The sequence below is a fragment of the Pelobates fuscus genome, chromosome 4, assembly GCF_036172605.1.
Source record: "Pelobates fuscus isolate aPelFus1 chromosome 4, aPelFus1.pri, whole genome shotgun sequence".
NCBI lineage: Eukaryota > Metazoa > Chordata > Amphibia > Anura > Pelobatidae > Pelobates > Pelobates fuscus.
Genome location: NC_086320.1, coordinates 237,709,715 through 237,726,938, shown reverse-complemented (window position 1 = coordinate 237,726,938; position 17,224 = coordinate 237,709,715). Strand labels below are relative to the sequence as shown.

Genomic DNA, 17,224 nt, shown 5'->3' with positions numbered 1-17,224 from the left:
TGTGTGTGAAAAATGCAAAAAACGCTAATTTTGGCCAGTGTTTGTGACTAAGTGGCTACTAAAAAAGACTTGACATACCCCATTTGCAATACCTTGGGTTGTCTACTATTGCAAATAGTATGCCATCATAGGGGTAATTTTCATTCTTGGGCTACCATGGGGTCATAAAGGCAACGTAAGCAATCTGGCGAATTTTAATGTGAAAAAAATGAAACACAAGCCTTATATTTGACGCTGTAATTTTTGAAAACACCATAAAACCTGTACATGAGGGGTACTGTTGTACTCGGGAGACTTCGCTGAACACAAATATTTGTGTTTCAAAACAGTGAAAAGTATTGCAGCAATAATATCGTCCATGTAAGTGCTGTTTGTGCGTGAAAAATGCAAAAAACTTCACTTTTACTGGCGATATCATCGTTGCAATACATTTTACTGTTTTGAAACACTAATATTTGTGTTCAGCGAAGTCTCCCGAGTAAAACAGTACCCCCCATGTACAGGTTTTATGGTGTCTTGGAAAGTTATAGGGTTAAATATAGTGCTAGCAAATTAAATTCCCTATACTTTCGGCATGGGTTGTCAGGCAGGTCCCGCTAATTTTAATTAATTAGGATACCTAATTATGTAAAATGATTACATAAATATATGTGTAGAATTAATATATGTATATATATACATGTGTATATATACGTATATATATATATATATATATTTTTTTTTTTAATATTTTTATATATATAGTGATATATACGTATATATTTATGTATATAGATATATATATTATTTCGTTCTACGTGTATTTTGATATAAATATATATATATTAATATCACAATACAGTTAGAACGAAATAAAACACATCTATATATTTTTTAATATTTTATTTTTAATTATTTTTTTTTTATTTTTTTTTTACGTATTTACAGATTTATTTTTTTATATTATATATAAATATATATATATAACAATAATTATATATATATATTTAATCAGTATCAGTCCACGTGTAATTTGATATTAATATATATATATATATAATTATATATATATATTAATATTAAAATACACCTAGACAGTGTATGTGTGTGTATGTATATGTGTATATAAATACTTAGATCATATATATATAATATATATATATATATGATCTAAGTATATATTTATTTATTTTTACACTTATTTTAATTTCTTTTTATTTGATTTCAGCCAGCAGGGGGACTAACTGTCATTACAGTTAGTCCTCCTGCTGGCATTGCTGCAGCCAGCTATCCCGGCCATCTGATTGTGAGGTCCCCCAAAGACCTCACTCTCACATGGCCCGGGGGGGCTGAAGAGGACGGAGGTGCCGCGGGGGGCTCCCTGGGACTCCCCCCAACCGCGATCGCCGGCGTGGGATCGCCAGCGACCGGGTAAGTGAAAAAAAAACGGAGGGCGTACATTTACGTTTAGAGCCGCTTTAACCCCTTAAGGACACATGACATGTGTGACACGTCATGATTCCCTTTTATTCCAGAAGTTTGGTCCTTAAGGGGTTAAAAAGGACGTAAATGTACGCCCTCTGGACTTAAAGGGTTAAGGTGGGGCAAAAGGGGCAGCTGCCCTGGGCCCAGTTATTCCGCAACACTTTAATAAGGGGCCCTTTAATATTGCAGCAGCCCGGACCCTTTTTATTTTGTTCCCACGGCCGGGCCCCTTTGTATTTTGCCATCCCCACCCCCACAACCACCCTACCACGACCCACGACTGGCACATGCACCCCTACATTACAACACCAACTCTGCACACAAATACACCCCTGCATTCCAACACTAACACTACACATAAGTACACCACTGTCACCTCCCTCACATACAATGTCACCCGCTCACATTCTGTCACCCTCCCTCACGCATACGGTCACCTCCAACACACTCTCACCCCTCCTTCTCCCTGCCACACTCAAATCAACACTCACATTAACTTCCCCAGTCCTGCCACACTCACCTCCCATAGCTCTGCCACACTCACCCCATCACATTAACCCCTCCTGATCCTGTCACTCATCTTCTCTCACACTGTCACACTCACCCCCAACCCTGTCACACACCTCCTCCATCACCATGCCACACTCACCCTATCACATTAACCACTCCAATTATGTCACACTCACCCCTCAAACACATTCACCCTGTCACCTAAACCTTTCCTAATTGTGTCACTCTCAGCTCCCCTCTCCCTGTCACATTCCCTCCTCCAACCATGCAACATTCACCACAATCCGGTAACACTCACCCCCCAACCATGCCACACCACCCTAATCCTGTCACACCTACCTCCTCTTGCTCTGTCACACTCCCTCCTACAACCATGTCACACTCGCCGCCCAACCATGTCTCATTCACCCCTCTGGCCCTGTCACACTCACCTTCAACAGTTACCCTTGTACCCACCCTGTCACAGTCATCCTCTGAAGACAGTAATCATACACACACAGTCATGAAACATAGTTTCCTCATAAACACAATGCGCAAAGGCCACAAACAGCCCCTCATACACACAACACACTGCAAGCAGTTACCCCACACACATACGGCCCCAGACACAAACATGCACGGTCACAGAGACATACATTCAAGCACAAGAATACGCACTGTCAGACACACACTCTCAGATACCTACTCAGGTAGACAATGCCAGACATACTCAGAAATACAGACAGCCCAATACACATTGTGACTGCATGTCTGTATTTGTCCGTGTGTGTCTGTGCATCACTGTGATATATATTAATGGGCACACTGACTGTGGTATTTATTAATGGGCATGTTGACTTTGCTATTTATTAGTGGCCACATTGTGGTATTTATTAATGGGCACACTAAATGTTATTATTAAAGAGAAAAATTATTGTGGTATTTATTAAAGGGCACACTGACCGTGGTATTTATTAAAGTAGCCATCTGAGAAGCTGTCAGTGGAGGTATCCTTGTAATGTAAACACTGTCTTTTCTCAGAAAAAATTGTGTTTGCTGCAAATGCTTGCCGGGACTGACTATACTCACCAGAACAAATACAATATGCATAATTGTTCTGTTGACTATAGTGTCTCTTTAATTTATTGTAAACATAAATATATGCATTAAATAGCAAAAAAGAGAGAAAGCTATAGGAAGCTGCTAGTATATATAGAAACTATCTTTAGGACAGATTAGAGGGGGTAACCCTTGAAGGAAATTGGATATAGCTAAGGGTAAGGAGTGTAGCTGAGCCCCGACGCGCCTTTTGCTGGTAAGGCGGCTCTTCAAGGGCCTCCTTGAAGAGCCACTATACCGGCAAAACGCACATCAACCCCCTTGAAGAGCCGACTTACCGGCGAAACGTGCGTCAGGGCTCAGCTGCACTCCTTACCCTTAGCTAAATCAACCCCTTACCTACTCTGACCTTTTTAGCAAACTTATTTAAAATTTTCTTATATCTGATTTTGTGTGTACCCTTGTTAAAGGTAGGCAAGATTTTAGGGGCTGCCAGGGCAAGAGTTCAGTTAGTGCACCAATAGAAACCATTATACTTAGGAAATCGATAGCTGAGTATTAGATAAGGTGCCCTCGAAGGCTAAGACTTTGGGTTATACATAACTGATAGAAATCTGTATTTATCCACCGCAAGACTTTACTAAATGGACATCTTAAATAACCGTGATATTGATTGGGGCTTCTATGTGTTATACCTACTGATCAGCACAGGCTACATTTCAGTTTAGTTAACCCACGCACTTCTAAGATCAGATACCCAAGTTCATAGTTTATATTTGTGGCGAAACCAACTTCGCCACTGTGAACTGGAGAAGCCTGGTTGCTCGCCTGCTGCCTTTAGATTATGGACCGACAGCTAAAGGGTTAATTTTGCTGTGCAGAAGGATTTATTTCTCCCTTTCTGCACAGCAGTTCGGTAGATTCCATCTACCGAACAAACAGCCGTTTAACAACCTCCCCAGAGCCGTGGGAAGCCGGCCGGCGCTGTTAATTGGCCACCCAGAAGCTGGAGTGTGCTGCCAATTTACCTCCCTGAAGCTGCGGTTAACCGCAGCTTAATTGATTGTTACTGGGTGGCCGCTGTTACACTTAGCGGCCGCTAGGTGGCGGTGTTCCCCGAGCTCCACGGGCAGCCAGCGCTTTTCTGCCTGGCTTTCATGCACCAAACCCAGACACTTTTACGGGCAGGCACCGCTGAACCTCCAGCCCCTGGTTCTAATTCGTATGGATTAAACGAATGCATGTAAATTCGGTAGTTTGTTTTATGTGAATGTTTTAACCCAGATAGCCATGCCATGGAGCATATTAGTGTAATTAAAGACTTTGGCTCCATGGCAATTAAACTGTATTTGTGTGGTCTGAGTGCCATTCACCTAATAATGTGCACTCAGACCTGGGCTATCTGGGGATATGTTACATGTCTGTGTTTTATGTATAAAATGTGTCTTTATGTATTTTAAAGTGATAGTCTGTCTTTGTGTCCCCACGTGTGTAATGGAGTTTTTCCTTTGTCCTGGGAGATAATTGAATTACTTCTCCAATTATCTCCAGGACAGAGAGGAGGAAGCCAGGATGCATTGTGGGAAAGCATTGTGGCTGTGTGTACTAAAGTGATACATGTCTGTCTGTGGTTTCAGTCTCCCATTTGGTCCCTTAGGGGAGTGTCCACCAAGTGGGAGACCTGCATAAATACTGGGCAGGTAGCCCTCAGTAAAACAGATTCTGCTTGACCCTCAAACCAATGTGTCGTCTCGTTTTTGGGGGAATTGGATTGTATGCTGACTGCCAGGAGTGTAAGCGGATTGTATGCTTTTCCTGTTCGGCTGATTCCAGGGTTCGTGTGTTTGCAGTTCGGGAGTTGGTGAATTTGTACAGTTTGCAATTCGTGAGTTTTGGTGATTTTACAGTAGCTGTGCCTGTCTGTGAAAAGGGGATTATCGCCTAAATGTTTTTTATCCCCTTGTGAGCGAAACGGTCCGTTACAATATTATATTCAATTAATTGTATACACTATTACTTTGTTGCTTTTGATCTCTTATAGAGGTTTGAGATAGGAATTCACAAGTTGTTTGATCTTATCCAAACTAGACATTTAGGTGATATCTCCCTTCTCCCTCTACTCTATTTTTGCTCATATAAGAGACATTTACCTTCTCTATAATTGCTACAGATATATACATACTTTTAGGTAGTTACTTTTCTCCAGTTGACTTTATTAAAAAAGAACTATTCTTTTGATCTGTATTTAACAACTCCTGGTTACATTTGGAGAATTTACAATTGATTATTCTCCTCCCTGCCTCCTTAGTTAAGGTACATTTTTTTCTGAATATATTTCTATGTCCTGTATATATATTTCTCCTACCCCCTGTATTCCCATGTTCTAAGGTTTTTTACCTTTTTAAGAATATCTATTAAATGTTATATTTAATGTGTAAAGTTTATTAAGGATCTTTTCTAACCAGGACAGACTATGTTCTCTTGTTTTCTATATGCATTAAATATATGCAACAGGCTACTTGCAGTGAGTTCTGCCGAGACTTGGAAGCAGCTGATGGCTATCAGTCAATATTAGAAACCCCATTATGTTTACTAGGCGTGGTCAGCAGATATTTTGGGACTTGTAGTTCATCACTCAGCAGCACTATCATAAGAAACATGAATGGAGGTGCTGGTCAAGCAGAGAACAGCACACCATTAGCATAATGATACCGTTAATCCCTAGTTTAATACATGATTCTATATAAGTTTGTGCTGACAACTCTTTCACGGAACATTGTGAAGGGACCTGCAAAAAGAGAATACATCGACAGAATGCATCTAAAAGCATGCACAGACAAACACACTCACACACACACAAACTGTACTTGCACACAGGGCAAACAATGAGACTGATATATTCCTCCTCTGAAGTATATGAATGAGGGGTAGGCTTATAGCTGCAGAGATTTTTGCAAATCACATCAGCTATAAGTGACTAGGAAAAGGGAGGCAGGATCACGGAGTGGAGCTTGGAACTGCAATGGGGTGAAGAAGGATGAAAATGGACAGGGCCTTGGAAGATCATTGCAGAAGAACTTAAGCAAGAACCATGTTGTTAGGGCAATTCAGGTATTCATTTAATTGGGTCTAATAACCTGTGCAACAAGCCAACAGCTTTCTTACACGGATGTATACTAATCTGTAATGCACTTTAATTTCTATCATTAGAAATTTAATAACTCCTTTAAGGTTTATGGAAGTTGTACTCTAACAAGACCATATGGGGCCCAGTGTAACAAAGTACACCTGGTGAACCGCGTTGTTTTGTCTGTGTTCAGGTTCCTCTTTACAATCCTGTTCCAGCTTTATCTCGCTCATCTCTAAGTCTCATTTAAGTTACCCTCATCATCCTTCTACTTAGTTTCTAGTTGACATCAATTCTTTGCTGTAGTGTGAATGAGGTTCACTGTTTACTGTGCTGTACTGTGCGAGAGGATCACATTTATTTCTGAATAATAAACACAAGTCATGCTCTGTAGAGAATGAACAGCCCTCTACAGTACCTGATGAGCACTCTGAGGGAAAAAAGTATAGTAAAAATTGGAAAAAAAACAGAGCTTTATTCACTGATTTTTGGTACATTTACTATCATATTAGTAGTCATGGGTACTTATTGTAAGGCTGACTACATTTAGCATGCAAAATGTTTAGCAAGTAAATTCATTACCTGAGTACCTCTTTAAACCTAATGGGAGTGATACATTTCTCAATATACAATATGTACAATTACCAAAAATATATTCTTACCCCATTAACAGCCACATAGGCACGATCACGGATTCCATTAATGAATGTAGTCAGTAGTGCTGGATCACTGTAAGTCTCTGGCAATTTAGTTCTGTACAGCACAAAACCAAAGTACTAGAAATGAATGATAAAATGTAACGTAAGAAAACCACTATTCAAACAAACCGAAAACACAATTTGACAAAAAATATAGGCATAAAGCCAGGATATGTTATTTTTTTTATTTTATTTTTTATAAGGAGCCCTTAAAGAATATAACCAGCAAGCTGATTCTTTAGCAGGTCCAAGCGGATTCTTTAGCAAGCATGGTTAATGTGCACGGTTTGTTTCAACGTGTTTTTAGCTTCCAAGACTGCCATTGCTGGGCCTGGTTGAGATGCCCAAGCAACAGAACAAAAAGCAGGGATAGTTTTGTTCCCAAAGTTTGCTTTGGGAATTGTCCCCTGCATGCCTTGCAATTCAAACCTTTGTATACAGCAAACACAAAATACTGCTATTGGGGAGTGCAGACACTGGTGTTTAGTCTGAGGGTGCCGGTATTAACTCTGTGGTTTCCAGTTGAGGTGATTTGTGTGTAAGCAGTGAGAAGAACTGCAATGTATAAGGAGAAAACTGGGGTCAGAATGGCCACCATGCATTTTTTAATGTATATTTGTCAGTTTTACATTGCCTGTGCATTATGTGGTTATCAGGCTGCCAAGCATGATGCCCCTCTCCCACCACAATGGTAATCCACAACAGTACCACTGATTGCATAATATAAATTGTCTCAATGAATGGTTAATTAATTAATATAAACTGTTTGCCTCAACTGTTTTTCCTGGTGGCCTCCCCCTGTCTGGGGCCACAGAGCTTGAGAGCGCCCCCTCCCTAGCATCGGCCCGATCCTCAAGGTCCCCGAAGGTGGGGGCGCCGAGAGGATCCCTGTCACAGGGGGGGCATCTGGCCACCTCAGGGCGCCCCCGAATCTGTATTAGGTAAGGCAAAGCAAGTACCTGCTTACCTTGATGGCTAGTGCCTGCTCTGCCACAAAAAGCCGGTGCCCGGAGGAGAGGGGATGGAGCAGGAAGGCGGCGGGGTTCAGTGTGGGGGAGCCTCTCACTCCTCCCTCGCGCGCACTCTGTAATGCCAGGTGCCGGAATATGACATCATTCTGGCCCCGGCATACTAAACGGCACGCTGGAGGAGTGAGGAGCTCCCCCACACTGAACCCCCCTTACCTTATGTAGGGAGGGGGGATCCTTGCTGCTATGTGCCATCCCTGGTGGTCCAGTGGAGAGTGAACTCTAGCCTGCAGGGCTAGAGTTCACTCTCTCGCGAGATCTCAGCGTTGCCGCAGCTGCTAAATCTTTTGAAAATATTTTCTGAGTTCCTAATCTGTGCTGTGAGTTTGTCCATTAGGTAAGTAACTTTCACTTTCACTTTGTCAGGATTACTGTTTGATCCAGCACGTAGAACTGTATTGCACGGATGACAAATAAGTAACATATTACCGGTCCTTAGAATGGCCGGATTTAACGTACATAGAATAGTCAAAAATACTAGCCGAGGTCAGGGAACACAGAAAGGGACGCAGCGATGAGGAAAGCCAGGAGTCAGGATACCAGAATATAGAGAAGTCAATAAACAAAGCCAAAGTAAAAAAACAGGTAGAAAACTATAAACAGGAATGCGCTCTCGGACAACCACAAGGGAAACCACGACAGGGCACTGAGCAGGATGAGAACTGGGCCTAAATACCCCTCCTCTAGATCTGATAGGCTGTAACCGGCCTTTGACCCCAAAGTCAGTTACCAGGTTTCATTTGCATAATTGCTGCTCAGCATTAATCCTTCTGTGGATTAGGTTGCTGCTCGGCACAACTTTTCCTGTGTGGACAGTTAATGTCATTAACCACATTTTTATAAGTGGATGAATACGTGACATCACCCCCCACCTGAAGAATGCACACCGGGCGGGCAGGACCAGGCTTGAGAGGAAATTTGGTGTGAAAAGCGCGGATCTTAGGGCCCGCATGCAGGTCAGGAGCCGAAACCCAAGAACAATCAGCAAGACCGTAACCTTTCCACACAACCAAGTACTGTAAAGTGCCCCGAGAAAACCTAGAATCAACGATAGAAGATACCTCATACTCCTCCTGACCATCCACCACCACCGGAGGGGGAGGAACACAAGGAACAGTGTCTCTATTGCAGACAAGAGGTTTGACTAAGGACACAGGAAAAGTGTTGGGAATCCCTAAAGATGCAGGAAGAGCCAGAGAGTAAGACACTGGATTGATCCTACGAAGCACTCTATAGGGACCAAGGAATCTGGGGGCAAACTTCATGCTAGGGACCTTAAGCTTGATGTTGCGAGATGACAGCCAAACCCGGTCCCCCACTTGGTACACCGGGTTGGCACTCCTACACTCATCAGCAAAATGTTTGAAGCGTTCAGCAGCAGCCCCTAGAGCAGTTTGAACCTTAACCCAGGTATCCCGAATGGAGGCCAGACGCTCATCCAGAGCAGGAATGGCAGTTTCAGAAAATACCGCAGGGAGAACTGTAGGATGCCTACCATTATTGACAAAAAATGGACTGTGCCCAGAGGAGTCATGAACAGCATTGTTTCTAGCGAACTCGGCCCACGGGAGTTGTTCGGACCAATTGTCCTGTGTGCTATTAATTAAACAATGCAAATAAACTTCTAATGACTGGTCGGCCCTCTCAGCTGTACCATTGGTCTGTGGATGGTAGAAGGAGGAGAAGGAGAGATCAATCCCCAATTGTTTACTGAACGCCCCACAGAACCTGGACACAAACTGAGAGCCCCAATCAGACAATATTGTGAGCGATGCCATGCAAACGGACAATTTCACGTATGAAAATTAGGACCAATTCTTGCGAAGATGGCAACTTCTTGAGAGGAATGAAGTGAGCCATCTTAGAAAATCGGTCTACAACCATGAGAATAGTAGTGAACCCAGCAGAGCTAGGAAGCTCAACAATAAAGTCCATGGATAAGTGGGACCATGGAATCTCAGGAACAGGAAGAGGCTGCAACAGGCCACAAGGAAGTGCACGAGTCACCTTAGAAACTACACACACAGAACATGCCTGCACATACTCCTTTACATCTTTCCTGAGTGAATCCCACCAAAATGATCTAGTGATCGCGGCAGTGGACTTATTGATGCCCGGGTGTCCAGCAGTTATATTGTCATGGAACACTTTCATGATATTAACCCTTTCACATAGGGGAACGAACAGTTTATCACACGGTTTACCACTGGGCGCCTGAGGCTGGGCCTCCAGTATAGTGCCAAGCAGTGGAGAAGACAGTGAGAGGACAGTAGTAGCAATAATAAACTCTGGTGGAATAATAGGAGATGTCACCTGTTCCGGAGCTGACTCATTATCAAATTGCCTGGACAAGGCATCAGCCATGGTATTTTTAGAACCAGGTCTATAAGTAATGAGGAAGTTAAAAAGTGAAAGGAACAGTGACCATCTAGCCTGTCTGGAAGACAAACGTTTGGCATCCCCTATATATGCCAGAATTTTGTGGTCGGTTATGATTAACAGGGGGTCCTTGGAACCCTCCAAAAGATTTCTCTCTGAGAGAGAACAGCCCCTATCCCTGTCTCGGATGCATCAACCTCCAATATAAAAGGTTTACTGGTGTCGGGATGTTTTAGTATGTCCGCAGAGGCAAATCTTTGTTTAAGAGTCTCAAAAGCATTCACAGCCTCTTTGGACCATACCGTGCTACTAACCCCTTTGCGAGTCATATTAGTGATGGGGGCTATTACAGAAGAAAATACCTTGATGAATCTTCTGTAATAGTTGGCAAAACCAATAAACCTTTGAATGGCTTTTAAACCAGAGGGTAATGACCAGTGTAGTACAGCCTCTAGTTTTTTAGGATCCATTTGAAATCCCGATGCAGAGATGTTGTAACCTAAAAAGTGGACTTCAGGCTGGTCAAATATGCACTTTTCTAATTTACAATAAAGTTTATTTTTCAACAACGTCTGCAGAACCTGTTTCACATGGGAGTGGTGAGTTTGAAGATCAGGGGAATACACTAAAATATCGTCCAAATAAACCAAGACAAATGAGTAAATGAATTCCCTGAGTACATCATTTATAAAGTCTTGGAATACGGCCGGGGCGTTGCATAACCAGATATTCATAGTGTCCACTACGGGTATTAAATGCTGTCTTCCACTCATGATTCTCTTTAATTCTAACCAAATTGTAAGCGCTCCTAAGGTCAAGCTTAGTAAATACTTTAGCTCCCTGAAGTCTATCGAACAATTCGGAAATGAGTGGGATAGGGTATGCATTTTTTACAGTGATTTTATTAAGTGCCCTGTAGTCTATGCAAGGGCGTAACTCACCACCCTTTTTCTCAACAAAAAAGAATCCTGCACCAGCTGGTGAGGATGACTTTCTTATGTGCCCTTTGCTCAAGGATTCATTTATGTATTCCTCCATTATTTTACTCTCCTGGGGAGATAAGGCATAAACTGCCCCCTTAGGTGGCACAGCGCCTGGAAACAGGTTAATGGCACAGTCATATGCTCTGTGGGGAGGCAATACATCGGATTGAGCCTTGTTAAACACCTCCTGAAGTTCTCGGTATTGTATGGGAACTCCAGGAGTTTGGGGAGTGGTAGTGGGAAGGTCAATAGTATCCAATCTCTTTAATACTGGTTTTAAACATCTCCCCATACACTCTTTACCCCATTCTAATATCTCCCCATTAGCCCAGCCAATATAGGGATTGTGCGTACTCAGCCACGGAAACCCTAATATGATAGGACATGATGGAGAAGTAATAACCTGAAACGTCATCTCCTCCATATGGGAGGCCCCAATAGAGATCGCAATAGGGACAGTTTTGTGGGTTATAAGCGGTTGTGTGAGTGGTCTACCATCAATAGCCTCTAAAGCTAGCGACGTAGGTCTCTCCCTGACCGGTATCTCATTACCCCTAATAAGCTGGATATCAATAAAATTTCCAGCAGCACCTGAGTCCATTAGGGCACTGCAAGAAAACTTCTTGTTATCAAGGGAAATAGATACCTCAAGGAGGAATCTACTTTTGTTTTTGTTAGAGGACAACTCCATCACACCTAAAATCTGTCCCCTTAAGGTTCTTAGGTGCGGAAGTTTTCCGGACGCACTGGGCAATTAGTTATCATATTACCCTTTCTACCGCAATATAGGCATAACCCCTCCCTTCTCCTATACTGTTTTTCGGCCTCCGACAGTCTAGTGACCCCCAACTGCATAGGTTCGGGTTTGGACTTTACAGGGAGGTGAAGTAGATGGTGGGAACCGCACTCAATCCCAGCGGCCAAGGGTGCTCCGGATCAGGACCAGCAATCCCAGAATTATACACGAAAGAAGAAAGGACCACAGGCACTCCAAATTGAAACCGTATGCAGATTTATTAGGAAAAAATGCAACGCCAAGCAACGTTTCGACCAACAAAGGTCTTTTTCAAGGGAGGTGAGACAAAACAGGTTTAGAGAATTGAGGTGCTAGGGACATAGCCGTACGTCTGGTCTTGCTTCTGGTGACTTCTCTGAGTCTTAACCTATTATCAATATGCATGACAAACGTAATAACTTCGTTAAGACTCTTAGGTAATTCTTTAGCGGCTATATCATCTAGTATAGTCTCTGAGAGACCATTTTTGAATGCTGACCTATTGTTAGTCCAGTCTACCTCAGAAGCGAAGGTACGGAATTCAATAGCATAATCCGAGATAGACCGGTTACCTTGTCTGATGTGCATTAGGGCAGTGGAGGGGTCATCCTCTCTACCCAATGGATCAAACGTGAGCTTGAATTCGGCGAGGAATTCCTGGTAATTATGAGCAATGCTCCGATTACTCTCCCACAACGGATTAACCCAGGCAAGGGCCTTGCCCTTTAATTGATTCATTAGATAACCAATTTTTGCTCTGTCTGTGGGGAACGACCCTGGTGAGACTTCAAAATGGTACTCCACCTGATTAAGAAAACCCCTGCATTCCTGGATATTGCCATCAAACTGTAGGGATGGCGATAAGGAGATGCTAGGAGTCCTATTAACAGTGGGTGGAGGTACACAGGGTAGAGGTGCTATAGGAGGAGATGCTGCAGGCTGCAGATGCGCCGTTCTAGCGAGAAGCGTACTGAAAGCCTAAGCGAATTGATCCATGCGGTGATCATTCTCCTCTAATTTCCTCTCGCAAGCAGCTATGTGCTGACACAGTTCTACAGGATCTATGGCCATGTCGTAATGTCAGGATTACTGTTTGATCCAGCACGTAGAACTGTATAGCACGGATGACAAATAAGTAACGTATTACTGGTCCTTAGAATGGCTGGATTTAACGTACATAGAATAGTAAAAAATACTAGCCGAGGTCAGGGAACACAGAAAGGGACGCAGCGATGTGGAAAGCCAGGAGTCAGGATACCAGAATATAGAGAAGTCAATAAACAAAGCCCAAGTAAAAAAACAGGTAGAAAACTATAAACAGGAACGCGCTCTCGGACAACCACAAGGGAAACCACGACAGGACACTGAGCAGGATGAGAACTGGGCCTAAATACCCCTCCTCTAGATCTGATAGGCTGTAACCGGCCTTTGACCCCAAAGTCAGTTACCAGGTTTCATTTGCATAATTGCTGCTCAGCATTAACCCTTCTGGATTAGGTTGCTGCTCGGCACAACTTTTCCTGTGTGGACAGTAAATGTCATTAACCACATTTTTATAAGCGGATGAATACGAGACACACTATTATGTCAGCAATCATGGGAATGGTGGTTTTTAGCCATGATTGGGCCATGGCCCGCCTGGCCGCCAGAGTGATCTTATTAAATCCTGTGCAGGGTCATCAGGGAAGGGATGTGTTTTAAGGCTTGTTTAGTGGCCTTAAGGATTGCCGGGCAGGTGGTCCGTATGGCTGGTCTGTCGATTTTTTTGCACCCATATCCAGAATTGGGGCAGGTTGGTGCTCATTAGGTGGGTTTCCAACTCGACCCAGCAGTGGGATCCCACCTGAGAGTGGCAAGTCACCACCTGGGCTAGTTGTGCTGCCAAGTAGTACAGGTAGAGATTCGGGAGACCTAATCCGACCCTTGACTTTGGCCGATATAGTACCTGTCGGGCCACCCTGTGTCTCTTTTGTGCCCAGATGAAGTTATATATGGTGCTATGCAAAACAAAAATAGCAGGCGCGGCAATAGGGTCATTTTGATGGCATGTAGCCTTCCTAACCAGGATATTGTTTTTTCCTGCCATCTCTCTAGATCTCTAGTAAGTGATGTAAGGCTAGGTGTGAGGTTTTCAGCATAAAGTTTACAAGGGTCTGATGTGAGTCTGACCCCTATATATTTGATGTGATTTTGATTGAGTGATTGGATTCGAGCCAGGGCAACCTCCACCAGGTCCATGCCCATGGGCATTGCCACAGATTTTTCCAGGTTGTTCTCATATCCTGATACGTACCCACACTGGCCTAATAAGTCCTGCACGTGAGGTAATGAGTGTTGTGGGTTAGTGAGTGTTATCAGCACATCATCCGCGTAGGCGGATAAAGGTTATTTCTCCCCCCTGCCCTCAACCCCTTTATGTTCGTGTTCGTTCGGATCTGATGCAGGAGCGGTTCCAATGCGAGGATGAACAGCAGAGGGGAAAGCGGCATCCCTGGCCTGAAGGGGATCGGGATCGATCCCGGCACATTTGTTTGTGCTTTAGGGTCCAAGTATAGGGCCTTGATTCCTGTGATAAATGGTTTTGGGATCTGTAGGTACTCTAGAAGTGTAAAAAGGTAATGCCACTGGACCCTGTCAAACGCCTTCTCTGCGTCCTCCAAGCTCACCATATGATGTCTGCCCCTGCCTTGTATTCTCATAAAGCTGCCTCAAGGGCACTAAACCAGCCTGGTCAGCAGAAATCATGGTCACCAGTAATGGATTTAGCCTTGTTGACAAAATTTTTACAAACACCTTTAAATCGAAGTTGATGAGGGATATAGGTTGGTAATTCGCCACGTCTGTTTCGTCTTTTCCAGGTTTAGGGATGAGCGTTATATCAGCTGAAGGGGATTCTGACTTAGGATTTGCCAACAGAGTGTCCATCTTATTGGAGCGCTCATAAAATATGTTTTGTTCGGATTAGATCCTTACCCAAGTCTTCCACCGCCAGATCTCATATCCTGTGCCGTAGCTCTCTATATTCTTGTAGCCCATGGGCCATGGGTGTCTGTTTAAGTTTTATTTCCTCCTTCTTGAGTGCCTTTTGTAGCTCGAATACGGCTTCTGCTCTCGGTTTCTTGAGTCTTGTTGCTATTTTAATCAATATGCCGCGTATGACCGCTTTGTGTGCTGCCCATACTATAGAGTGCAGGAGATCCAGCGTATAATTAGTTTGGAAGTATGCTACCAGTTCGTCTTGTATTTGTTTTACTATCTCTTGGTCTTTGATAAGTGAGCTGTTTAGTCTCCATTTCCATGGGGGACAGGCGCCCGGTACGCGTAGTGTGAGTTTGATATCCGCGTGGTCTGACCAGGTTATAAGATTGATACATGAGGATTGGACCCATGAAAGCCCCCCTTGATTTATAAAGAATAGGTCTATTTGTGAGTACGTGGAGTGGGCCGCCGAATAAAATGTGTAATCCCTGGTTCCCGGCCCCCATGGGTCCACCAATCCCGTGTTTATGAATTTTGCTAATAATTTGTCCTGACCCCCTCCGCCCTGTGATCTCCGCATTTCCCTTTTTTCACTACGCTCTGTCACCGTGCATGGTGTGGAATTAAAATTGCCCCCGATTATGACCACCCCGTGTGACAGGGCCTGTATTGTACACTCGAACTGACCCCAGAATTCAGGATTAGGTGGATTGGGTGTGTAGACGTTTATCAAGTGATAAGTGGTGGTGTGGATGGTTACTGTGAGGATTATATATCTGCCTTTGGTGTTAGTTTGGGTAGCGAGAGCTAGTAATGGGCAGGGTTTGTGGACCAATATCTCTACCCCGTTTTTCTTAACTAGGGACCTGGAGGCATATGCCCTGGTCTATGTGTAGTCAGTTAGCTGGGCCCAGGCTGAGCGCACAAATGCTATATCTGATTTTTTTTGTCTTTTTATTTTTCTCAGTAGAAGGTGTATTTAATTTGGTACGTTCAGGCCATTGGCATTCAATTATGTGATTTTAAGCATGGCCATCTGGCCGAGGGTTGGTTGGGCAAGTCAGTACGTCTCTATGCAACGTATGTGTCACTGGTCAATGTCTGGTCTCCAGGCCCCCGCCCCGGGGTCGTCTGTCTGTTAGGCTCGCTCCGTGCCCTGGCTAGACAGAAAGATTGGGGGAAGTGGGAGCACACAACCAGGAATAGGAGGAGGGAGGTGAAGGGCGAGGGGAGTGCAGGAGGTGGGTTCCGGCGAAAGTCTCGGGAGGAGTTTTATTTGTTAGGCGGACTTTTCGTCCGAGGGACGTATTACAGGCGCGTCTGAAGTGGAGGTAGATAGGGGTGGGAGGGAAGGTTTAGGAAAATTAGGGGACGGTGAGGATTCAGCGGTAGGGGGTTTCCCTTGCCGAATAGATATAATAGATTTAAAACCCGGTCTTGCGTAGTACCAGGCTGATTGGGGGTGACCATCCGTTCCGCGGTGGGAGTCACCACTCGTGGAAAGGATATCCAGCTGCCGAGTACCCTGTCAACGCTCCCGGTGGTGTATTTGTACAAAATAATCCCTTTTGTTTTCTATGATTTAGTAACTTGTCTCAATTTGAGGAAAGAACGGGGTTTGTATCCAGTCAACACATTCACCTTGTCCCCAAGTCCTACCCGCGTCCTTGTACTGATCGTATTTATCATGTGTTCTGGGTGCTCGGGATTTGAAAATTACCATCTTTGTATTTGTCTCGCCTTGTAGGCGCTCTGCGATTGGCTAGTGTTAGTGCGTATTGTCGGGGGAAGTTGGTTGGGGATAAGCATGTTGGGCCCAGTGGGTCCCGCCTAAGAAGGGAGGGGCGAGGTGGGTGGTAGTGTTTGGCTATGGAATTATTGCCACGGTTATTCAATGCTTTCCTATGGGCAGGTCTAATGAGCTTGCGCGTCATTGCCGCGCATGTGCATTGGGTCTCCCCCGACGCCAGCCGCACATGCACAATAGGTCTCCCCCACCAACGTCAGCCGCATGCGCAATAGGTCTCCACCGCCAAGGAGCGTAGGCGGAGCCTGACCCAGCGCCGAGGGACGTCGGCGCTCTATACAGGTAAGTCACTGAAGGGGCTTTATTTTAACCACTTCAGCAACTTGGGATGGGAGGTGGGAGGGAGAGGGGACCTGCAGTGCCAGGAAAATGGTTTGTTTACCTGGCACTGGAGAGTCCCTTTAAATTTGGTATCCCAATAAACTGGTAACATATA

The 17,224-nt window shown here is 44.1% G+C and overlaps 1 protein-coding gene across 1 annotated transcript in view; it reads right to left on the bottom strand.

The window, feature by feature from the left end:
• Window positions 1-17,224, bottom strand: part of GLB1 (galactosidase beta 1) — a 256,457-nt gene that overhangs the window by 50,577 nt on the left and 188,656 nt on the right. Inside the window, exon 13 of the mRNA XM_063452008.1 lies at window positions 6,802-6,915. Within this exon, the coding sequence (XP_063308078.1) occupies window positions 6,802-6,915 (114 nt within the window). The remainder of the gene's footprint in view (window positions 1-6,801; window positions 6,916-17,224) is intronic.